The following is a 24,651-nucleotide window of genomic DNA, read 5'->3' as shown; positions in this document are numbered from 1 at the left end:
TTCCAGATTCTGACAACAAGGGTGTGAATTCAAGTCGCTTGGTAGCTTGCATAACCACTTTATTTTTATTCAGCAAAATCAGGCCTCAGTTAATGGTCAAACATGCTATGACCATGCAACCATATCTTACAACTAAATGCAGTGTAAGTATTCACCCATTTCATATTGCTTCTCTTTAAAGTTTTTGTTTCAGCTGAAGTTAAGATTAAAATGTGGGTAGAAGCCAGTAAAATGGGTTTTGAGACTAACTATTTAGTAGTCTACTTCTAGGGTTGTCCTTACTACTATTTAATTTTTATCATGCCTGTTGCTGTGGTTTAATAAACTCCTTATTAAATTCATGGGAGGGACTTTCTTTTCAAATTTGTTACATCTATTGTTTTAGGTTTTAAATTTGCTTGTTAACTGACTTCTTTTGAAGTATTTTTAGAGAACAAGAACAATTTGATAATGGAATTGATTATCCAGAGAGTGGTGGGTTTGGAAATGTGGAAATTGGAGAAAACAAAAACTATGTGGCTTTTTTCTGGACTGCTTTCATTTGGATTCTTGCACTGACCAGGGGTTGGACTTAATGTCCATTTCCAACTTCGTGGTTCTATGTTTTGTGTGTTTTTAATTTTCATAAGGACAATATTTACTTCATTTTAACATTTCTATCCCACTTTTCATCATTTAAATGATTCAAAAGTAGGATAGAAACAAACCAGTCAGCCCTCTCAGATTTTCTCACATAACACTTGAGTAATGAGAGCTGCACACTAAAAAAGGTACTAGTTCATGAACACAAGTTGTGACTGCTCAGTTGCTATTCCATGGTACCGTACCATCCAGTAGCATGCATGCTTTATTTTAATGTTGAACTTGAGCTTTTCATGATATAGCAAAGGATCACAGTAGACATAATTAATTGAATACAATATTTTCTACAGAATCAAAATGACTTCATGGTGATTTGCAATGTTGCAAAGATCTTAGAATTGGTAGTGCCACTGATGGAACATCCAAGTGAGACTTTCCTTGCTACGATAGAAGAAGATCTCATGAAGCTCATAATCAAATATGGCATGACAGTAAGGTTTAATTTCTACTTAAAAATAATCTTTTTTACAGCAGTGGAAAATGCTATATTTGAAAGGGAATGTTAAAATTGCAGAAATTATGTTGATTTTATGGATATAAAAATATGGTTAGTCAATGCACTTTTTATTTTTACTATTCATAGACTATTTGAATATTGTTTAAGTAAAACAGTATTTTACTTAAACAATATTTGTGTATTTTGTTTATAAGTAAAAAAAACTACTTGTTTAAAGAAGCTAGAAATAATTTAAAATAAATAATATACCATTTTTATGATAGCCTTGAAGTCTAAACAAATCTGTAAAATAAGAGCAGAACATTGATTTCTCCATTACTCAGCAGTAAGATTTTTTGCTTTGTTTCTAGGTAGTGCAGCACTGTGTTAGCTGTCTTGGAGCAGTTGTTAACAAAGTCACACAGAATTTTAAATTTGTATGGGCTTGTTTTAATAGATACTATGGTGAGTTAAATATTTGGAATTTTTTATGAATATTATTTTAAAAGTATTCAGTGTTTATGAAAACAGCATTATAATAGGTTTTGTTATTTAGGTGCACTTTCAAAACTAAAAAGTCAACATCAAGAAGATCCAAATAGCACTGTGCTTACAGCAAATAAACCAGCACTCCTAAGATCCCTTTTTACTGTTGGAGCACTATGCCGGCATTTCGATTTTGATCAAGAAGATTTTAAAGGCAACAGCAAGGTAATACTATATTTAAAAGTATATTTGGCTGGATGGAAAACCCCGATAACAACCATTTTTTTCCTGTTTTTAGATATTAATAAAAAATGTTAAATGGGAATGAAACATTCTCTGACTTACTTTTTAATTGTTGCACTCTTTTCCTCTTTAAACAGGTTAACATAAAGGATAAAGTACTTGAATTGTTAATGTATTTTACCAAGCATTCAGATGAGGAGGTACAAACAAAAGCCATCATTGGTTTAGGTGAGATTTTACATCAGATTTGAAATATTTATTATGTATATCAGTGGCTGCTTGTGATCATTACAGAATGACTGCTTTTTGAATAAAACATTCCAAGATAATTTATTAATGTAGTTTGGATTATAGTAATGGTTTGTAGCAAGTGAGCTATATTCAGAAAAGGAAAGATGATGCAAATTTGTTAGCATCTAGTTTTGTATATCTAATTGTGTACCTTTGATGCAATTTAATATTGTATAGTTCTGTATTTTAAAACATAATAAATTTTTATTTGTACAGTTTGCAATAACTGTGAGCCAGATCCTTGCACTACCTGTTTTTTTTTCAGTAGTATGTGCACCAGTATTCTGGAGTGATAAATGCCTCTTTGAAGGAGGAGAGATATTATAAATCTTGAAGGAGGTAGTGATGTACTCTTTCCTGAATTGAATTATCTCTTGATCCAATCATTAACCTCATCTCCAGTCTTCTCTTTCTGGGGCTTGAGCTAGAGAGGAAACAGATTACCAATTTTCTTTGGATGGAAAAAGCATTAGTCACACAGTCAGTGAAATTTGTTGGTTGGAGGGAAGACACTGTCACCTAATTTCATTAGATCTCTCAGAGGCATTTTATATTATTAACCATTGTATTATTCTACACTGCCTGAGAATTAGGAGCTGAAAACATTGTTTTATGGTGCTTCAACTCCTTCTGAAGTAGAAAGTTCTGTTTTGGTGTGCTCCTGGCTTCTCCAATGTGGCGTTTACAGTATTTTCCTATACTGTTCAAAATCTACACGAAACTACTTGGAAAGTTTATTCTGTTTGGGTTGAAGTATCAGTATCTTGATGATAATTATACGTTAGGGATGCTGTGGAGGTTCTCATCCAATTTCTGCAGGCATGAGGACTGGATGGATCAAAGGAGGATTATATCACAACATAGTTGTTGTGATCAAATCAGCTTGATCTCAGTCACTAAGTTGGATTACACTCAGCGTAAAATCAGGTCTGTGTCTGGTTGTCCTGGACCTGCTCAGCATATGAAAGCTGTGGCCAGAAGAGTTTCAGCTGCTGCATTGTTTGAGAAGTTCTTTGGATTAAGGATACCTTTGCAATAGTGATTCAAACCACCCCCACCCCAAACTTAGACAAGTGCTATCCACTTAACATGAGGATGCCCTTGAATGCCATTTGGAAACCGTAGGTGTTTCAAAATGAAGTAGCCTGACTGATAACAGAAATGTGTTGAGTAGCATTGTTCTTATGCCAAAGTTGCTGCATTTTCTACTGGAAAGCACACAGGTCCAATTGAATACACTGGTTTTTATTTTAAAAAGCTTAGCTTTATTTTATAAAGCTTAGCACCCATACACCTATGACATTATCTCTTCTTACTAGCATAATCTACAAAGTGTGTTCACTCCCCAAAGTTCTGTTTTGGATCTTAATTCCATATGAAGCAAGAAGACTTAGGCCCTGGCAGCATTCTTTCTTGGTGGCATCCACCCGATTATAGACTATTTTGGTCATAAGGGATAGGAAGTCCTCAATTTGCTTGCCCTTATGCAAAACCTTTAGTGCTACAATATTCCAGCGGGTATTTATAATAACGATGAATCTAGGCTGCACTTGTTACTTATGTTTATGTGTACATAGTTTGACATTCTTAATTCTGTTACTTTATGAACAAAGCTGAGTTGTTGTTTTTTGAAGCAGGATAATACTGAAATGTTTGTATATGTAAGGAGACAATAAAAGGGAAACATAATGTTTCCTGTGGTAGAAAGTTATACATAAAGTTAAAAATTCAACTCGGTAACAAGATTTATTAAGTTGCATTTTCTTATTTTTCTCAGGATTCGCCTTCATACAACACCCAGGTCTAATGTTTGAACAAGAGGTGAAGACATTGTATAATAATATTCTCTCTGATAAAAACTGCTCAGTAAATTTAAAAATCCAGGTGTTGAAAAATCTCCAGACATACCTCCAAGAGGAAGATACACGTATGCAGCAGGCAGATAGAGAATGTGAGTGATAAATACAATTGCATTCAGTAAATAATTTAAATGTAATTGATTACGTAGCATCAAGCTAATATTAAATACCACAATTCAGTGTTCATATGTCTTTGTCATATGAAGAGCGAGACAGGTAAAATGTAATGTTAATTATCTTTTTGTTGGCCACTCATTTAGATATTTCACCTGTGTTGAGCTTTATTCACAGTATACCAAAATTAAGAAAGTTTGGCAGAAGCCCACTCTTCCCTCCTAGTGTGTGTGCTCAGACTGGGAGGACTGCTACTCTTTCTGATAGTTCCTTTCTAAAATTTGCTGCAGAAATATTATAGAGAACATTCTTCATATTTCCCATCATTGAAGACTGCTGGAGCATATGTTGTCATTATATTCCTTTTTTTCCCTTTCTCGATTTCCTATTTTCAAATTATCAGTTTTTATTTTTCCAATATACTTTCCACAAGGACTCTGGCTGTGGGAGTATGTAATTTTCAACTGACAATAGGTTTTGTGACTTAGGAAAGGACATTTGGTAGAATTGACAGTTGATTTCATGCCCAAGGTAACAGTTCTAATCTTCATGAGCACATAATACAAGTGAGTTATTTGAATTAGTTTCAATTTTAGCTATCTAAACATTGGGCGTGCAACCTTTTGGTCTTCCTGGGCCGCATCGAGTGAAGATGAATTGTCTCGGGCCGCATATAAAATATATAACATAGTTAATGTATATAAATCACACAATAATGTGGTACCACATTACTAGCTATCCAGAGCAGCGTGCAGCTCATGGTTTACAAGTTGGACAGATCTGATCTAAACAAAGCTCATTATTATGTTGGTTGATTCTAATGAATGAGTAGAAAATTTTGTGTCTCCTTGTCAGTTACATACCTGTCCACTTTAGAATTACAGTTCTGTTCTATTTAGAATTTAGAGTTCTGTTTCTGATTTTGGTTTGGAAATTAAACATATCTGGCAGTTCCTGCAAACCATCAGGCATCTCTTCCCATCCATCCATCCATCCATCCATCCATCCATCCATCCATCCATCCCTTACAAGGCGACTCTTTAGCTCTTCCCTAAACTCTTTGCCAGAATCCTAAATTAAACTAAACTAATTAAATTTAACTGGCCTTCAGTTATTAGACTGAAAGAACTACAGAAGTGTTAAACATTGAAATATATTTGTTTTTTTGTCACTTATGTTCAACTTAGCACTATACCAAAGACCTCAAGTTTTGACTGTGATTATTATTTCTTTAACTTATTCCAAGACTTTGCAACCAAAGGGCTAGGACTTGCAGTTCATACTCTTTATCGCTTGCTTTGCTCATTTTAATTGATCCTTAGATTTATTTCTGAAGGGTAAATTTTAGATTGATCACTGTTTTCCTTGTTTTCTTTTCACTGTTTTCAAATTATGTCTGAGTTAGTTGCTATTTTACAGTCAAGCCTTATACTTTTCTTAATTCTTGTTCTACAGGTTCAGAAAATGACTTTCTCTGCTAAATTTTTTAAAAATGGGGGAATTCTTATAATTTCACTATGTTCAGATACATGTTATAACTGCATGTTTTTGATGATAGTTGGGGCACCTGGTACCTGGTGCAGGTTATACCTGCCTCTGTAATCCTGATTTTATGTTTACTGGTTTGCACAGACAAATCCTCTCTTGGATGTGTTTGGTTGTTAAAAAACATTTGGAGATATTTGACTAGTGCTAGCTCCAACCTCTTTTTAGGTAAGATTTTTGAAAAAGTAATCTCAACAGGTAGAGAAGGTCTTTTGCAATAGATTGATAGAAATTTTTGTCAATGCACAGATTTTTTAAATGCATTCCAAGATTTACCACTCTGGCACCCAGTGTGCCTATAGCCACTAGCACCACCATGGCCAGTTTTTGCATTAATCTTCCAATTTTGATTTTCAGTTCTTGATACTTTGTAATCTTCTCCAATTATTTATCTTTTATTCTGCCATCCCCTGATATTGCCACCTCAATTATCCCCATTTTCTTCTGAATTCCAATGCACAATTGTTTCTACTTTGTTGTACTGTTGTTTGTAGTCAGTCTTTGCAATCTTCTTGCAGCATATTTTATTAGTGTTATTAAGTGTGGTTAGATTCACAGTTTAACTGGTGGAAACTTACTAATTCAAGTCCTAACCAACAACCTAAGAATTATTAAGATAGCATCTAAAAATATAGGCAGTACCAAGCAGGAATTTTAAAAAATAAAATCAGTGTGTGCTGGTCGGATAAATTCAATATTTCTAGATAGCAAGGATGTCATTTACGTATCACTCAAAGGGCTCCAATCATGATTGATATAACAACATGCTGACTGGCAATATTCCTAGTTCTGGTTTCGTGTGTGTGTTTGTGTGTGCTCGTGCGTGCACAGACACACACACACAGAGAGAGAGAGAGAGAGAGAGAGAGAGAGAGAGAGAGCGATCTTGTGGGCACTCCATCTCAGGAGATTTTTAAGAAGAGGCTAGACAGTCACTTGTCTAAGATGGTGTAGGTTCTCCTGCTTGAGCAGGAGGCTGGACTACAAGACCTCCAAGGTGTCTTCCAGCTTCTATTCTGTTCTGTTCTATTCTGTTTACACACACACACACACACACACACACACACACACACACACACACACACACACACAGAGAGAGAGAGAGAGAGAGAGAGAGAGAGAGAGAGAGAGAGAGAGAGAAATAGAGATATAGTTCATTTTCTCTTCTAATACTATAACAAATAGAATATCTGTGCTTAGATAAAATGGAAAGCTAAAGCACTGCTATTGCATTGCAAAATAATTAAGCTTCTGTATGATGCACCCTGATACCATCAAACATTTCCATTAAATAGCTGGACAGTATCAGAGGCTGTTTCACTGAGAGAAGTGTTTTGCAACACGAATAGTCAGAGGTTCTTCTTTATGTTTCCCTACATTTATTTATTATTTATTCCTTGTTAATGTCAAACCTTCACTGGGACAATGCAGACTGCATCCTAATAATGACTGGTGGTCAAATGAACCTTAGTTGAAGTTGTTCAACTGGAGCAGAACTGTATTTTCTGTCACCTGAGCACAGAATCTTGGTACCATGATCGAATAACATACTTTGATATTCGGATTGTTAGGGTTGGCAAATATCATCCTTCTGGCTCTTTTGCTGGAAATTTTGAAAGCCATTGACATTGCACAGAAAACCAATAGCTTATCAATCAAAGGGAACTGCTTTGATAATTCTGCTAGCAATCAGCATTTTTTATTCTTTTGACTGGATGTTAAAATGATTGGAACATTTCGCCAAGTTTGCATTATATTTCTTAACACCCAAATAAGCTTTCGGTGTTCTTTTCATATTTATTTCACTCCTTGTTTGTTCTATTATATTGATTTGACCCTAATGGAGCTTCTTTTCAATCAGATATTATATTTATGGAAACCCATTACTTTATTTGAACCAAGATACTGTCCTCCCAGAATTCTTTTCACTTTTTGGATGCATATCGGAGTATTGGCTTCTGTGTTTAGTACATGACCTATTTTTCCTCTTTTTTTCTGCTGTATTTATCTTAATTGTATGCATTTATATCAAAGGACACTATAAGACCTATTTGCTTAATGTGTAACTATGCTTCTTCAGGCAGTTTTCTCTGTAATTATACAGTCTACCCTTCTTCCCTGGACACCTCTCACACCTGATAACTTTTTTCTTGCTTCTTATTGCTGTGACAGATGTTGGGAAGTGAGCACATCCTTTCCCTTAGAAGAAGGTTTTTAGGGTATGTGCGTGCTTTTTTAATAGGCAAATTAAAACTATTTTATCTTTATATACAGCCTTAAATAATCCAATCTATTCAATCTGTGATCTGAAATGGTACAGCCCATTCTGCCTTTTTCTTCATCTGTCTAGATTGGTGACTTAAGGTAGCTGTTCAAGTAGTTTATCAGTTAATGGAGAATGGTATATTAATGTGGGCGATTCCATCTTACTTCACAAACTGGGCTTCAATTAGGTGGCACTCTTTCCAATTTCTGTTGTAAACAATAACAGAAATGCAAAATATACATTCAACATGTACACAATATATAAATAATGGATATCATGGTAAGATTTCTCCTTTCTTTTCTATTTTTGTAGGGAAAAAGGTAGCAAAACAAGAAGATCTGAAAGAAATGGGTGATATTTCCTCAGGGATGAGCAGCTCCATCATGCAGCTATATCTTAAACAAGTCCTTGAAGCATTCTTTCACGCACAGTCCAGTGTTCGTCATTTTGCGCTCAATGTTATTGCACTCACATTGAATCAGGGTCTTATCCATCCAGTTCAGGTATATAATTCTATATTTAAGTTTCCAATTCTGTAAAATATTGACTGGGAGCAATATATATTGGAGCTTACTAATAAGTAAGAAAGTACAGAAATCTGTTGTAATCACTATATTTTTATACTTAAGATGTGGATATTTTTCTGGATGCTCAGCAAAAATTTATTTAACTTTATAAATAAATAAATTTTATTTACATAGTTTATTTGGCTTGTTTGTAATGTATCTGATCTGATTTCACAAACTTCAGATAGTTCTTATTAATATGTCAAAAAATCTATTTAAAATGAACATCTTTTAAAAGCATGGTATGATGAGCTCCTTCTTCATCAGATAGGAGAATACTTATATATCCCATGAATTTTTAATGTAAAGTATAGTCTTTAGGAATTATTTTAGAGCAGGGGTTTCAAACTGCCGGCCCACGGGCCGGATGCATCATCCAGAAGCCGTGCCCATCACATTGCCAGCAATGGCAAAACAGCCCCAATACGTCTCGCGACGTCACGTGACGTCATAAGTTTGACACGACTGTTTTAGAGTTAGCAGGCTACCACAGACAAAAGCATCTTCTGATTCCAGCCCTCTAGAATCATTTCCTGGGCTGATCACCCAAGACTGATAGACTTACCAACACAACGAGAATTGTGTTGTGTTGTATTGGAGAAGAATCTTAATAGATGGGATTGCATAATATTTTGATTATAGGTGGCCTTTCATTTGGTTTATGGCTGAATATTTTAAAAAGGTCATTTACCATATTTGCCCAGAGGAAATATCAAGTATTTCCCTTGTTTTGAAATGAAAGGGTGGGGATCATTTGACATATAAATAATAGAATCATTCGCTATTCACAGGAGGAAACTGTTCTGTCTCATCCTCTTAGAGAGGATGGTAGATGGGAGAAGAATGTGATTATATACGAGAAAGAAAATATTTATACTTTTCTGTTTCCCTTTTCTCTGTTTTCTTCACAAACAGAAACATGCAATTCTTTCAATGATGTTTTTATGTCTTTTGCAGTGTGTACCATATTTAATAGCAATGGGCACAGATCCAGAGCCTTCTATGAGGAACAAAGCAGATCAACAGCTGGTGGAAATAGACAAAAAATATGCTGGGTTTATTCATGTATGTTTATCTTTTTATTTATCTTAATAAATTAAGTATCATTTCTGTCTTTTTCCATTTATATAAAAATACAATCAAAAGAAGCATAACATTAGGTTATTTTCACAGTAAAAAGGATGTGGTAATTCAGTTTCTGGGGGAAAAACAGAAAGCATGTTCCCATTAATATACAAAAATTGAGACATGCCATTCTACATGAACTTTTACTAAAGTTTGCATGTGAAATTTTGACATGTTTCTTCCTGAAAATAAAAACTAGTCTGTCTTTAGAAGCAAGGAATATATATACATACCCCCTTGTAGAAGAAAGGCATATTTAGACCAGACCTGCACAAGTTAGACATGATGAGCCAGCTGTGCTCACCGAGAAATGTTACATAGCTTTTGTTTATAGTCTTGCCAGCTTTGGGATGTCTTCAGAATGTAGTCTATCAATATTGCATGTAAGATTTTACTATGTAATTGCTCATCCTCTCATGATTTAAGAGGTGCAGAGTTGAATTGTTCTCTGCAAGCCAGTTGTGTTCACATTTTTTTTCAGCGTAAGAGTTTCTTTACAACAGACTTTGTCTATTCTTGTTAAATAGTTAAAAATAGATGGAATAGGAATAGCAAGAATCAAAATGAAATTTGGGGAGAGGAGGATATGGAATCTGAAGGGCTGCAGAATAGGGAGTCATTTAGTATATGGCATGGAAGTTGTTTGACAATTACTTCATTCAGATTGCTTTAAGAAATATATAGGCATTATACATTTTGTTCAATTTCAGATGAAAGCAGTGGCTGGTATGAAGATGTCTTACCAAGTACAGCAGGCAATCAATACCTGCCCAAAAGATCCTGTGAGGGGGTTTAGACAGGATGAATCTAGCAGCGCTTTGTGCTCACATCTTTACTCCATGATCCGAGGGAATCGGCAACACCGACGAGCCTTTCTTATTTCTTTGCTCAACCTCTTTGATGACACAGCTGTAAGTCTTACACAGGCTTTCAGTACTTGTCTAGAATGTCCTTGATGGAAGCTCTTTCTTTTGCTCAAAGTAGCTTCACCATTGAATTTCTATACTTAATTGCATGGGTGCATTTATTAATCTGTCTTGAAATTTATTGTGATTATATGCTATGAAATTGTTGTTGAGTGTTAGCAACCATATCTTTCAGGCCTTCCAGTACTGCATTCATTGCCATAGTAACTAAATGCATCCACCTTTGCTGCTGGTTGTCCCTTTTTTCTCTTTCATTCCACCTGTTCCACAATTAGAGCCTTCTCTGGAGAGCTAGGTCTTCGCATAATATCTCCAAATTATATTAAGATAGTTTAAAACTGGTCATTTGAGACAGCAGCAACCAACAATCTCAACAGTGTGTCCCTCCTCGTCCCCCCCTCTCTCTTAATAGAAACCATCTAGCTGGAAGTAACGCTCTCTACATGGGGCTGCCCTTGAGATCCACTCGGAAGCTTCAACTGGTGCAAAGTGCAGCGGCACGGACACTTTTGGGGGCCTCCCGATACTCCCATATCACACCTCTCCTCCGTGAGCTGCACTGGCTTCCGGTTGCCTTCCGAGTGAAATTCAAGGTGCTAACAATGACATACAAAGCCCTACATGGCATGGGTCCGGACTACCTACGGGAGCACCTTCTGCCAATGTCAACACCCCACCGTCCTCCCACAGAGAGGGCCTCCTCAGGGTGCCACCGCTCAAGGAATGTTGGCTGGTGGCCCCCAGGGGGAGGGCATTCTCAGTGGGTGCGCCAGCCCTCTGGAACTGCTTGCCAACCGAAATCCGGATGGCCCCCGACCTCCGCACCTTCCGGCGCGATTTAAAAACTTACCTGTTCCAGCAGTCCGGCCTGGCCTGATAGCTCTAATTGGGGTCTCAGTTGTTTTTACTATTGTTTTTCACTATTGTTCAATCTGTATACCTACCTTACTCTGTACACCGCCCCGAGTCCCTCGGGAGAAGGGCGGTTTATAAAAACAAATAAATAAATAAAATAAATAAATATCAGAATTATCTGTTGATCTCTAGTTCCAAAGAGGTTTCCTCCAGTGCTTGCTGTGCTATTGATACCACTATATGGAAGGGTATTAATAGAATAGAGAATTGCAGATGTTTGTTACTTAAAGTATTTGATAAATCTAGCTATTGTACATAGAATGTGGATTTGATTGGTTATGTCTTTTATATACATATCTATATATCTTTTTATTTTAACAGAAAACAGAGGTGAACATGCTTTTGTATATAGCAGACAATCTGGCCTGTTTTCCTTATCAGACCCAGGAGGAGCCACTTTTTATAATGCACCATATAGATATTACATTATCAGTTTCTGGTAGCAACCTTCTGCAGTCATTTAAAGAGGTCAGTGAAATTCTCTTTTAATATCTTTCTTTTTGATAAGTTATTTCTTACACATGCATCTTTAATAATTCAATCTGTAGTAAAAGATTGAAAGGTAGAACCTTGGACAGATAATTTCTCAAGTGGTCCAAACTAAGACAGTGTGCCTGCATTGATCAAAATAGTATATTTACTGCCTACAGAATCCTAGAATAATTTTAATTTTGTCTGTAAAATTTGACCAAAAACTGTAATGGAGAAGATGAAAGGAGGAGAATAACTTTGTATAAATTTAAGCTCTAAAAAAGTTTTTTAGTGCAGTCTTTTCATCTTAAATTCTCAGAAAGTTATATTTTTGAAGTTTATAACAACTTAAAAGAGGTAGTATTTTATTCATAAACTACATTTTTTAAAATGTTAATTTAGATGCTTCATCTGCTGTGAATTCCACGTAGGTGTTAAGAAGGGCATCTGGTCAGTAAACGCTCAGCTCCATCCAGTCACTCCAACTCTACCCCAAATTAAGGAACAAACAGATCGTAAAAAGAAAAAAAAATCAGACCCTTATTTGAGTCCCTTTCTGAAATATATAGAATGTTTCACATTAATTGGTTATTTTTCAATAGAAATATTTAATGTTAAGACACCAAAATTATTTATTTATGGATTTTTATGGCTCCCAACTAACAAAAAATGTGACTCTGGGCAGCAAATAGCAATAATGACATTGACAAAAAGTGAACATGTCATTTATATTCCAAATTGAAAATGAAATCACTGAGTGCTCATGTATATATTTCAATATTGATGTTGTGTTTCACAAAATGTCACTAAATTTCTCATAACCAGTATTTCAAATTTGTGAGAAATTGTTAAAATGACTGTGAAATTACAGATAAGTTATTGTTAATAGTCTAAAGCACATGTCTCTTTTTCTTTCAGTCTATGGTAAAATATAAAAAAGAAAAAAAACCTTCCTCTGATGAAGAAAGTGAAAGTGAAAGCAATAGTGAAAGTGACAGTGAAAGTGAGGAGGAAATTCAAAAATCCCGGAAGTCACGAAAACGTGCAGATTCTGATTCAGACTCTGATGAAGAAAATGATATAAATGCAGTCATGAAATGTTTGCCAGCCAATTCAGCTCCTTTGATTGAATTTGCAAATGTGTCCCAGGGCATATTATTGCTTTTGATGTTAAAACAGCATTTGAAGAACCTGTGCGGATTTTCTGATAGGTAAGAAGGACCATTTTAGTTTTGCTTATATTACCTCTGTTTTCTAAATTGTGAGGTTGTATTTGGGACTGAACGCTTGGGAATTTGAATCAATAATTCTTAAATATTTAAGTTACATTTGTTTTTATAATGTTAAAAAAGTTTGACTGATTCAGAATATCTGTTGTTATTGCTTTCTTTAAAGTGCACCGCGATTTTTCTTAAAACATTTATTTTGTTTTATTAGTAAAATTCAGAAATACTCACCTTCTGAATCAGCAAAAGTTTATGATAAAGCGATAAACAGGAAAGCAGGAATTCACTTCCATCCAAAACAGACGCTGGACTTCCTTCGAAGTGATATGGCTAATTCCAGACTCACAGAAGATGTGAAGAGGAATATAGTGAAACAATACTTAGATGTAAGTTTTCACTATTTAAAACATCACTATTTACTTACTGGCTGAAGATAGACGTTCTCCACCGGTGTGAAATGAGATAGGTATCAAATTAAATGTAAAATGATTATAGAACTCATCAAATACTTTTATCTTTACACAAGAAAAAATTTGTATGCAAGTACTCTTTGGCTTATGATGAAGAGCCCAAAGTCCCATTTTACAACCCTTTTTGCCACAGTTGCTAAGCAAATTACTGCAGCTCTTAAGTGTATCATGTGGTTATTAAGTGAACCTGGCCTCCCCCATTGATTTTGCTTGTCAGAAGCTACTGGAGAGGCTACAAATGGTGATCATATGACCCTGGAACACTACAAATGTTATAAATACAACTGGCACACTTGTCAAGTGCCCGAATTTTGATCATGTGACCATGGGGATGCTGCAATGTATGTGTGCAAAATGGCCATAAGTCACTTTTTTCAGTGCTGTTGTAACTTCTAACAGTCATTAAGTGAATGGTTGTAAGTCAGGGACTACTTGTAATTATAGTACAGGAGCCAAGGTGGTGCAGTGCTTAGAATGTAGTATTGCAGGATAACTCTGCTCACTGCCAAGAGTTTGATCCTGACTCAGCCTTCTATCCTTCCGCATTGGTAAAATGAGAACCCAAATACGCTGACTGAATCGCTTAGAGAGGGCTGTGAAGCACTGTGAAGCGATATATAAGTCTGCTATTGCTAGTGCTATTATGCAGTTCTGTGCCATTAAATATGTTTTTAAGTAATTAAAAGTAGATGATGAATCAGCAGCAGCATATCTTGGCAGTATTTATATATTTGAACTGCTTTAATCATAGCAGTGGTACAGTATATGAAAACATAAAAATCTATGTTAATGAATAAAATGTACAGTATTTTAAATAAAAAAATATAGTATAATCCATTTCTAGAAGCATCGATGACAATGATTTAGTTCAGATTTTCTTTATTTTAAAGTTTCATGACACATAAATTGGCCTTTTTACTTCCCTTATTACATAATATGGTTCTGTTGTCCAGGGGTAAGCAAATTAAAATTTCACCCCATCAGAAACATAAAAATTAGGAATATACAAAGCAGACGAACTGGTTCCTGAACTATTATCTTGTTCACTGGGATCTTGTATTTCCCTCTAGATTCTGTGCATGCTGTTTTCCAGAGCAGAGGTTTCAACAAGAAAGTTGCAACATCACACTTATTTTGGTCCTGTCTAATGTGTGCAGATTGACTTATGTCTAGGTGTCCCTGATTATAATTTTAACAATCATTTTCTTGGATCAGCCCTTTTTTTGTGTCTGGAGGAAACCAGTGAGAACCAAGTATTGCAAGGATTTAGTGTTTGGTGCATAACCTTTATTTTAAAAAAGGCAAATTTTATATTCTGGAATTCTCCTTAACTTGCTACATGTTCATGTCACACATCTTCCATAATTAGAGCTAATTATTTTCTTTTGTGAAAGTTTTTCTGCATGGAATTATGTGTAATTTTTGAACTGCAGATTGTCTACAGATGGGTTGAGAGGAAGGGCAAGATGCTCCAACTATTTGGTGGCTTGGTTGAAGCTGCTGACAGTAGAAAGACCTAAAATGTTTTTTTCTTTTGTCTTCTAATTAGTTTGTCTGAGAAAGAAAACCAAATTTTGTAATCGATCATTTCTGCTTAAAATTTTTTGACTAAAAGGAGTTTATGTAGCATATTCCTCCTGTTTTAAAACAGTTTCTCCCCTCCCCTCCCACACTTTTTTTAGTTCAAACTACTTATGGAACATTTGGATCCTGATGAAGAGGAAGAAGACGGGGAAGTATCAGCAAGCACAAATGCTCGCAACAAAGCTATTACCTCGCTGCTCGGAGGTGGCAGCCCTAGGAACAATGCAGCTGAGACAGAGGAGGATGAGAGTGATGGGGAGGATAGAGGAGGAGGCACTTCAGGGGTGAGGCGGAGGAGGAGTCAACGTATTTCGCAGCGTATTACGTAAAATGATTTTATGTGCTTATAAATGTCAGTCTATAATAAAATGTACATTGAGTAATGTAATGCATATAAAAATTGTAGATAGAAATTCTTAACCATTTATACAACTTTTTGTAGAAAGTTTTAACAAAAACAATAAAAACATAGAGATTATATCTAGTATAAAAAAATTTCCTTTGGAATGTATTGTGTGTAACCTTTTTATTGTTGCCAAGTTTTTATGTAGCTTTATGATTCATTTGTATATATAATTTTATATATCAATAAGAGTTTAAAGAGACGGGTACAAATTAAAATATGTGATTTTTGCAAGGATATGTTAACCCCTTGGCGCTGGCGGTCGCGTCTCATTGCCGGCAATGGAATGTGTGCCGGAAAATCCCAACTCCCGGCGTCAAGGGATTAAAAGCAATAAAAGCAATAATTTCAATCAAGTTCTTTTGTGTAACACTTGGTCTTTTTTCCCCTCCAATGTTTTAGTCATTGAGAAGGTCAAAACGAAATTCAGACTCTACGGAGTTGGCAGCACAGATGAATGAAAGTGTTGATGTCATGGATGTCATCGCTATTTGCTGTCCAAAGTACAAAGATCGACCACAAATTGCAAGAGTAGTACAGAAAACCAGCAATGGCTTCAGTGTTCAATGGATGGCAGGCTCCTACAGTGGCTCCTGGACTGAGGCTAAGCGCCGTGATGGCCGCAAACTGGTGCCTTGGGTAGACACTATCAAAGAGTCAGACATTATTTACAAAAAAATTGCTCTAACGAGTGCTAATAAGCTGACTAATAAAGTGGTTCAGACTTTACGATCGCTGTATGCCGCCAAGGATGGAACTTCCAGCTAATGCATTTGTACACATGCAGCCAAATTTTACAGGAAAGAACAGAAAAAAACTTGAAATTACCAACTTTCTGGCAAAAAAATAAATAAATCAATTTAATGAAGAGTAAGAATGACACCTGGGATGCAGGAAACAGAAGGAAATGTTTGGTAAACATTTTTGTGGGAGCTTCCTTCGCTGTTGTGCAGCAGAAACTTCTCAGTTCATTTTTACTCCCACTGTATAATAGTTTAACGAAAAAAATGTTTATATCTTGAAAAAAACCCTTTCTGTTTAAAAAAAAATAAACAAGTGAATGTTGGAAATTAGTCTGTTAATGTTCTTAATAAAGTGTTCTTGGAGTTTAACCTAGCAGCGGATGGCTTTCTTTAGCTTAGCCCAGTTTCAAGGAAAGCATCGTTTTTCCAGGCTGTAAAATGGCAGAATTTCCTGGATCTATAATTTATTCTGTTGGGGGAAAAAAGCATGCAGTATCTATGACCTACCTGCAGGAGGAGTTTTTGTAAATGTAGATTTTTGATGTATTAGGTCACCCTGAAATAATACAAGAAAAGGGATCCCCAGCAAATCTGGTGGAACGAATACTGCAATAAATTTTTTTACTTCTCTTTGTTACTTGTCTGTTTCCATTTGAATTTCTTATTGTAAAGATCTGTTTAAATCCATTTATATTATTTTCCAGTCTTTTATGTAAAATTTACTATATCAGTGGTTTTCAAAGCAAGACATAAATATTGTTTATACAGTTTGTATAGGCTGATTTCTGAATAATTGGTATCTTTATCCCTTACAAGGGTGTAAACACAAGTTAACTCCAGGGTTTTATTGTATCCTGCAATATTTAGTATTAACTATATATGATTTAGCACTGTGCCAAACACATTTTCAAGAGTACATTTTGATATAAAAAGAAACTATAGTTTATTTCTTGTATGCTTCAATTTCTTTCTAATGCTGTTCATATGGCAATGTTCAAAACATAGGGAAAAAACATCACTCTGTTCTGAGTAAAGAAACATGTATATTTCGTTAGGACATCTGAGTGCATTACACTAGGACATAATGCGCAAAGGCATCTCCTGAATGATGGTGCGCCTGTATTCTGTTGTTGGTTATTATGATCCAAGTGGTACTCCCGTACTGAATCAGTTGGAGCCTGCAAATGTCAGGAATCAATGTGGATTTGTAACTTATAGTTGCACTAATTTAACCATTTTAAATGATTTTTTTTAAAAAGCTGGACAGAAATGGCTGTATTGTAGATAGGGTTTTTTTAATTATTTGAAATCTGTTTTCATCTTTTATACACTGAAAATGCTATTTTAAACTGTCTCGAGTGGTGCTTCAATGTGTACTGTCACCATTCTTTCAGCTGTTCTATTTCTGGATAATAACAAAAATAATTTTTACATATTGACAAAAGCAGAAGAAATGAATAGCATAATAATTAGCAAATAACTATTTTAAAGTCTACATTTTATTTAAATGGATGTTCATCAAAGATTTTAGAAACATTCAATTATAAAATTAATATATGGTGGGGTGTGTTTTTATTACAGAATTCTAGTGTGTTACTTGATCTGTAGGAAATAGTAACACAATATTCAAATTCATTATCTTGTACAGTATTAAAAATTAAACTGACATGACTAATAATTATCAGAATCTAATTGCTCTATGAAATATTTTTCATTTCCTCTTCTTTGTCTTAATTGCTGCAAATATTTCTGGGCAAAATTTATTTCTTAAGGTTGTGAAAGCAAATGCTGTCCTGCATTCATGCAATTATTATATTTTGCCTAATTCTTTTTTGTACAATACTGGCAGTTAACAGTCACTCAATTACTCCCTGAGTATCTACAAATTGATTTTATTATGTTCTATTTTACCAGAAAATTAATCACGTAGCTCCATATTAGAGAATAAGAATTAACCCTATTCCTTAGGGTGAAGGGCCCAAAATGTAAATTTTTTTAAAAAATGGGGGGAGGCAGTTCAGAGAAAGTTTCAAAGAAGCAGAGTTGCTGTTGGTGGTTGGTAAATTCCATTTCTAATTTCTGTGTTTTGGATTCCAGTTCATTCCACTATTACATATATAGATGAAACTTTTTTTGCCCCATAAACACACGGTGGTTGTTTGTAGATTGAATCTGCTGAACTAGAACATTTTAGAGATATTCCTAAATACCAATAGTGAGATGGGCAGCATATATATTTATAATAAAAATTAGCAAGCCAAACACATTTGAAGTGGACATGATTGTTGGGCTTTGCCATCCCATATATCAGTATATTATAAGAAATACGTTATTCATTCCTCCCAACATCCAACAGTCATTATAGGGGGATGGATTCAGTTGAATGGGATTGAGTCCTAAGAACTACATTTTTAATATAATTAGCTACATGGCCTCACCTGGGAGTTTGTCCATTATTGTACATGTGCAGAATCATTTATGAGTGGGTGGCCATTAAGGTTGAAATTATAATGTCATCTAAAAAGGGATGGCAACAAACAGTTAAATGGTGAAAAAGTCAAAACTCTTGCTGGCACTCATATCAAAGCAGAGAGAGGGCATGGTCTTGCTCTACATCTTCTAGTAACTTCTCCTTTGTGGCAGGGGAGATACTTGGATACCGCACCCAAGTCTTCAAGAACTCTGAAAATTAATTTGAACTTTTGCAGTCACCTAATCACAATTTACCCACTTAGTCATATTGCTGTCACTAAATATCTGCCCAATTGCCCTCAATCACTTGTTCTCCCAGCTCAGCTGGGTGATACGACTCTAAACTGATAATTAAATATGGCTAAGCAGATGGACTCAATATGTATGACTGTAGACATCCATACTCTCCTCTCTCAACTCGGTGGCTTCAGAAAAACTTTGAAGCTGGTTAATTCTGAGTTAAAAACTGGCAAATAACAAATCAAAAGTCTAATAAAGTGAGGTCTATAATTTATCTTGTTCAGAATCCTGTATATTCCTTCTGTAATATTTATCATGATTGTTTTCAATCAGTTAATTATCTCATTTTCAATCAAAGCCAACAAAAATATTTTAAGAGTTCTAAATTTTCACATGTTTCATGGAAATTTGAAATCCAATTTTAATTTCTTACACATCTTGTGGGAACACCAGCTGCCTGCAATTAGTGCAGGTTCGCATCCCACCAGGCTCAAGGTTTACTCAGCCTTCTATCCTTCTGAGGTAGGTAAAATGAGGACCCAGATTGTTGGGGGCAATAAGCTGACTTTGTAAAAATGCCACTTGGGGCCCCCCGAAAGCCCTAATAAGCAGGCATATACATAGAATGAAGGCTATTGCTAAGCACATTGATTTGTGCTTAGATTGTAAGCCGCCCTGAGTCTTCGGAGAAGGGCGGGATATAAATGGGATTTAAAAAAAAATAATAGCTGGGTCTAAGGGTGATTACAGATGAGCCCACAACGGTACATATTTTAATATTTTCATTGCAAAACATTAACTGAACTTAACAAGTCAATGAAAGTTTAAAATCTGCAAAGTTAAAACCACTGTTACCATATGAAAGTCATAGTTTTAAGAGAAATCATTGGACTTTGTCCATTCTATTAAAAATATATTCTTAGCAGTTTGATGTATTAACTGGAATTAACACAAACAATGCTCTCTAGATATGCATTTATAGCCATGTTAATCCACACTATACAGGTAGTCTTTGAATTAACCATTTGTTTAGTCACTAAAGTTATAACAGCACTGAAAAAAGTGATTTACTAGTTCTTGCACCTACAACTGCTGCAGCATCCCCAGTCATGTGATGAAAATGAGTAACTTGGAAACTAGCATATATTTGATGGTTGCAGGGTCATGTGATTACATTTGTAACCTTTCCAGCTAGCTTCTAACAAGCAAAGTCAATGGAGGAGCCAGATTCAATTAAAAACTGCATGATTTTTAACAACTGCAAAAAGTTATAAAGTTTGTTACACAAACTCAACAATTGCCTTGTTTAGCAGCCAAAAAAAAATACAATTGTGATCGTAAGTTGAGGACTACCTGTATTTGCCCTACAGATACACAAGTATTTTCCATGTCTTAATATACGTAGTCCTCATCAAACTCAATTGGGACTGGCAACTCCGTTGCTACGTAATGTCACAAATAATATGACTGCACTGATTTATGTCAGTAAGTCATTAAGTGCAACATGTTATTGTGACTTGTCACTTCCCCACTGACTTTGCTTGTGGAAAATTGGCTGTGAATGTATCATGTGACTGCAGGATGTTGTGCCTGTTATGAATGCATGCCAGTTGCCAAGTATCCTAGTCCAGGGCTTTTCAACCAGTGGTACGGGTACCACCTGTGGTACATTGGCACCTGTCAGGTGGTATGCAACCATCCTAGAAAAGTGGTAGTGGGGGAGGGGAATGAGCTGAACCGGTGGCAGCACTGCACAAGCCTGAGATGGCTGGACCTGCAGGGCTGTCAGGGCTGAGCGGAAGCGCCAGGATCAGCATTAGACTCCAGCTGAAGCTTGGCGCTAATCCTGGCACTTCTGAGCCCAGAAGAAGCGCCAATCAACTGGAATGTTGCAGCATCTCTAGGGACTTGTGATTTACATTCAGATCCTTGGCAACTGATTCATATTTATGACGGTCACAGTGTCCCAGGGTCATGTGAAGTGACCAAAACCTGCTGCAACCACCCAGCAGAGGGGGGGGAGAATAAAAACCAAAATCCCCCCACCCCACCCCCACTGCCAATCCTCAATAGAAATGCTAACAATGAAAACCTTGGAGAGGGAAGAGCGCCACCGGGCGGGCAGACAGATATCTTGCTCGGCTGTGGCTTGGGGGGGCACTTTTTTCAGTGCCATTGTAACTTCGAACAGTCACTAAGTGAACTGTTGTAAGTCGAGGACTACCTGTACTTCATCACTTTTTTCCTTTTGTTTTTTTGGTCATCAAGTTTTTGACACCTTGCTAGGCAACTGGTGGTACTTGGATGTTGCCATATCCTAAAAGTGGTACAATGGGTGAAAAGATTGAAAAGCCCTGTCCTGGTCACCATCACATGACTCTTAAGAACATAACAGCTGCAAGCTCAAGGACTGGTCATAACTATCCTTTTCAGCACCCTGGTAACCAGTCATTGAACAAGCAGTCTCTAAGTGAGAACTATTAATTTCTGTCCATGCTCTACACCACAGGTGTCAAACTCAATCTTGTCACATGACATCGTGATGTATTGCAACATTTTTCGCTTTTGCGCAGCCAGTGTGGATGTGGCCTGCACATGACACAGCCGGCCTGTGGGGCGCCAGTTTGATACCACTGCTCTACACCTTTTTACTACATAAGAGTGTTTTTGTAATAAGTAATTAGTATTAGAAGACGAAGAAGGAAATATTTTAAAATATGTTAAATATTTGATTCATTCTAATATATTGCATATCTAGAGCATTGCTGTACAATTTCTACAAATACAGATAAAGATGTAATCATGATTTACAATGTTACATTATCCTGGTATTAAAACGTACATTCCATCCTGCTGTCTGAATCTCCGGAATGCCACCGGATTATCCAATTAAGCACTCTAAAGGTTCTTTCACCCCATTAAAATATAATGGGGGCTTCCTTATTGACAAATCTCATCTTACTTACAAAAGGAATAATCTCACTAGTAATTGAGTGAAAAGATTAGAGTACATTTGGTTACCAAACATTGTAGGAGGAGAAGCCTTTAGTTTACAATAGTCCAATCTGGTAATGCCTGCTCAAGCTAACAAATGTTATGAAAAGGCATCAGCTTTTGTGAGTGATAAGTTTGCTTGATCAGAATCCCCTTCCACCACAGTTTGGAGGCACAGAGATATTAGATAAGAAATGAAGTAAACATTAGAAACTCAAACTGGCTTCACTCTGATTCCCATAGATATAAGAAGGCAGGGAGGCTTTCAAGATTGTTGTTGTTGTTCGCTGCGAAGTCATGTCCGACCCATCGCGACCCCATGGACAATGTTTCTCCAGGCCTTCCTGTCCTCTACCATCTTCTGGAGTCCATTTAAGCTCACGCCTACTGCTTCAGTGACTCCATCCAGCCACCTCATTCTCTGTGGTCCCCTTCTTCTCTTGCCCTCCACCTTTCCCAGCATTAGGCTCTTCTCCAGTGAGTCCTTCCTTCTCATTAGGTGGCCAAAGTATTTGAGTTTTAGCTTCAGGATCTGGCCTTCTAAAGAGCAGTCAGGGTTGATCTCCTTTAGGACTGACCGGTTTGATCGCCTTGCAGTCCAAGGGACTCGCAGGAGTCTTCTCCAGCACCATAGTTCAAAGGCTTCAATTCTTTGGTGCTCAGATTGTTACTATAGCCTATATTAGTCCAGGAGAGTCCCAGTCATTCTTAGGGGTCTGTTTCCTTATCTGGCCTACCTCAAAGAACCAGCTACCTTCCAAGGGAGCATTTCTGGTGTGTGAGAAAGGACTCCCAAACTTGGAGCCAGAATATGTCTTTATGACAAACTGTAACACTGGGAAATTCGCAAAATGAGTATGTGAAAAATACCTGTTATATTCTTAATTTGAGCATAAATGTTTATCCACTCAGAATACTTCAATATCTTGCATTTTAAAAGAACAACTCAAAATGACTTGAAGGATCTGATGGAAGATATATTCGGAAAAGTTCAAGTATTCCACCAATATGAATATTAGGAACTAAAAACAAGCCCCTTGTGTCCTCATTTTAATCTTAAGGTTAAAAGTAGATAGGCTATTAGTCAATGCAGAGTGCTCTCTATCAGCCATCCTAATAAAAAAAAATCACCAAGAGACTGATTTTAAAAAATGAAACCGTTTTAAATATTCACATAGCGAGGGAGGCAACTTATTTTTAAGGCCTGATCATTTCTCACAAACTACCAAAAAGTAACACAGCAAGGATCCTGGATATCAGCAACACCTTCAAAACAAACTCGATATTATACAAACTAGTCAAACATAACCAAACAAACAAACCAAACATTTTATTGTAGGAATATTTAAAATGTTCATTGTTTTAAGCAAGATTCATTGAAATCAAGATGCAAGCCTGGTCATTTAAATTCTAAGCACTCTTTCAGAAATACAAGTTAATAACATCCTTAGGACCTTGTTTACCAGATTTATTAAACATCAACATACTCTACAAATTCTAAAATGCCATCGTGTGGAACATCACCTTGTGTTTCAAATCATTCTGAAGGTAATCATTTTTTTAAAAAATTTCCTTGATTTTTTCTGTAACATTATGCAGTGTTTCCTGAAGGGATGTGATGCTAGCCCTTGATGTTACTTGTGGACATTGCTTGATTGTCTTCCAACTTCACCATCAATTATTCATTTACATATTCCACTTAATGACATTTTAAAGACCAGAACGGGCTAGATACAGTTTTACTTCTCCTCCATGTTTGCTACCATAGCCTCTATGGAATTCCAATCTAGCTTGCTAAGGATGCTGCTGGTACTTTCACTCACACTGTCAATATTATTAAGACTGGCAATCGAGCAAGCATCGTCTGGAAGTGATTCCTGGAGAGAGAAAGAGAAGCATTGTGGAGATAAGAAAAAGACCAGTCAAGAGACCTTCTCAAGGCCAAAAAAGTGTTTTCCCCCTTGTGTTAAAATTAGGCCAGCTATTACTAAAGTATATGATTAACAAAAAGCCTTAATATTTGATCTCTGTTGGAAACCATTCGTTGGCCCCACATTTTCCTTGCTTTTATTTCTGTGGCTCATAGTCAACAGTCTCTTATAGTATTCTCTCCAATGGATGCATCTGCCTGTGCCTTACTGAGGTGAAGTTTTTATATAGTACAACAGTGATTCATTTGGAGGCCTAAGCTTTTCTCGTGTTCCCCTTCTATTCTGCCTCCTTAAAATCTTATAAGAACACAGCACAATAACAGTGGAGGACACTGGAAAGACCTTCCATCTAAGTTTTTGGAAAGGCTGGATATCCTTCTTACAGCCTGGCTCACTGGCATCCTGGGAGAAGATGATTCTGCCCGCCTCAAAAGTTGTTGGATCTTCAGATATGAAACCTTTTCATATTTTTAAGGAGCACCCTCTTTTTTAGCCCTGAGACTATAGTCCTATCTTTTGGGAGTAAAAGAGTAACAAGAATTTATCAATTCCAAAACTAGACTTGGGATCAAAACCTTAACATATGAAATGGCACTGTAAAACAATAAGAATCTAATCCTTCTCCCAGGAGAGTCATAAATACCAAATAAAATGAAGACACAAACAAGTAACTATTCTACAGCTATAGCCTGATTTGTCCTAA

General features: G+C 36.2%; 2 protein-coding genes across 3 annotated transcripts in view; one reads left to right on the top strand and one right to left on the bottom strand.

Annotated features, from left to right (window-relative positions):
* Nucleotides 1-17,257, top strand: part of NIPBL (NIPBL cohesin loading factor) — a 169,246-nt gene extending 151,989 nt beyond the window's left edge. Inside the window, exons 34-47 of one of the 2 annotated variants that reach the window (XM_083354590.1) lie at nt 7-143; nt 933-1,073; nt 1,450-1,543; nt 1,635-1,789; nt 1,945-2,035; nt 3,876-4,049; nt 8,195-8,385; nt 9,406-9,513; nt 10,284-10,484; nt 11,736-11,882; nt 12,804-13,096; nt 13,323-13,497; nt 15,264-15,449; nt 15,971-17,257. In XM_083354590.1, coding sequence (XP_083210716.1) covers nt 7-143; nt 933-1,073; nt 1,450-1,543; nt 1,635-1,789; nt 1,945-2,035; nt 3,876-4,049; nt 8,195-8,385; nt 9,406-9,513; nt 10,284-10,484; nt 11,736-11,882; nt 12,804-13,096; nt 13,323-13,497; nt 15,264-15,449; nt 15,971-16,336 — 2,459 coding nt within the window. In that variant the 3' untranslated portion in view covers nt 16,337-17,257. Of the gene's footprint in view, nt 1-6; nt 144-932; nt 1,074-1,449; nt 1,544-1,634; nt 1,790-1,944; nt 2,036-3,875; nt 4,050-8,194; nt 8,386-9,405; nt 9,514-10,283; nt 10,485-11,735; nt 11,883-12,803; nt 13,097-13,322; nt 13,498-15,263; nt 15,491-15,970 lie in introns of both variants that reach the window. The other variant, XM_083354591.1, reaches the window with a different exon arrangement.
* Nucleotides 17,258-21,884: 4,627 nt separating this feature from the next.
* CPLANE1 (ciliogenesis and planar polarity effector complex subunit 1) overlaps nt 21,885-24,651 on the bottom strand; it is a 71,811-nt gene continuing 69,044 nt past the window's right edge. The window contains exon 55 of the mRNA XM_083353808.1: nt 21,885-23,894. Within this exon, the coding sequence (XP_083209934.1) occupies nt 23,757-23,894 (138 nt within the window). The 3' untranslated portion in view covers nt 21,885-23,756. The remainder of the gene's footprint in view (nt 23,895-24,651) is intronic.

This window comes from Vipera ursinii (assembly GCF_947247035.1).
Source record: "Vipera ursinii genome assembly, chromosome: 2".
NCBI lineage: Eukaryota > Metazoa > Chordata > Lepidosauria > Squamata > Viperidae > Vipera > Vipera ursinii.
This window is presented reverse-complemented; position numbering and strand designations above follow the sequence as displayed.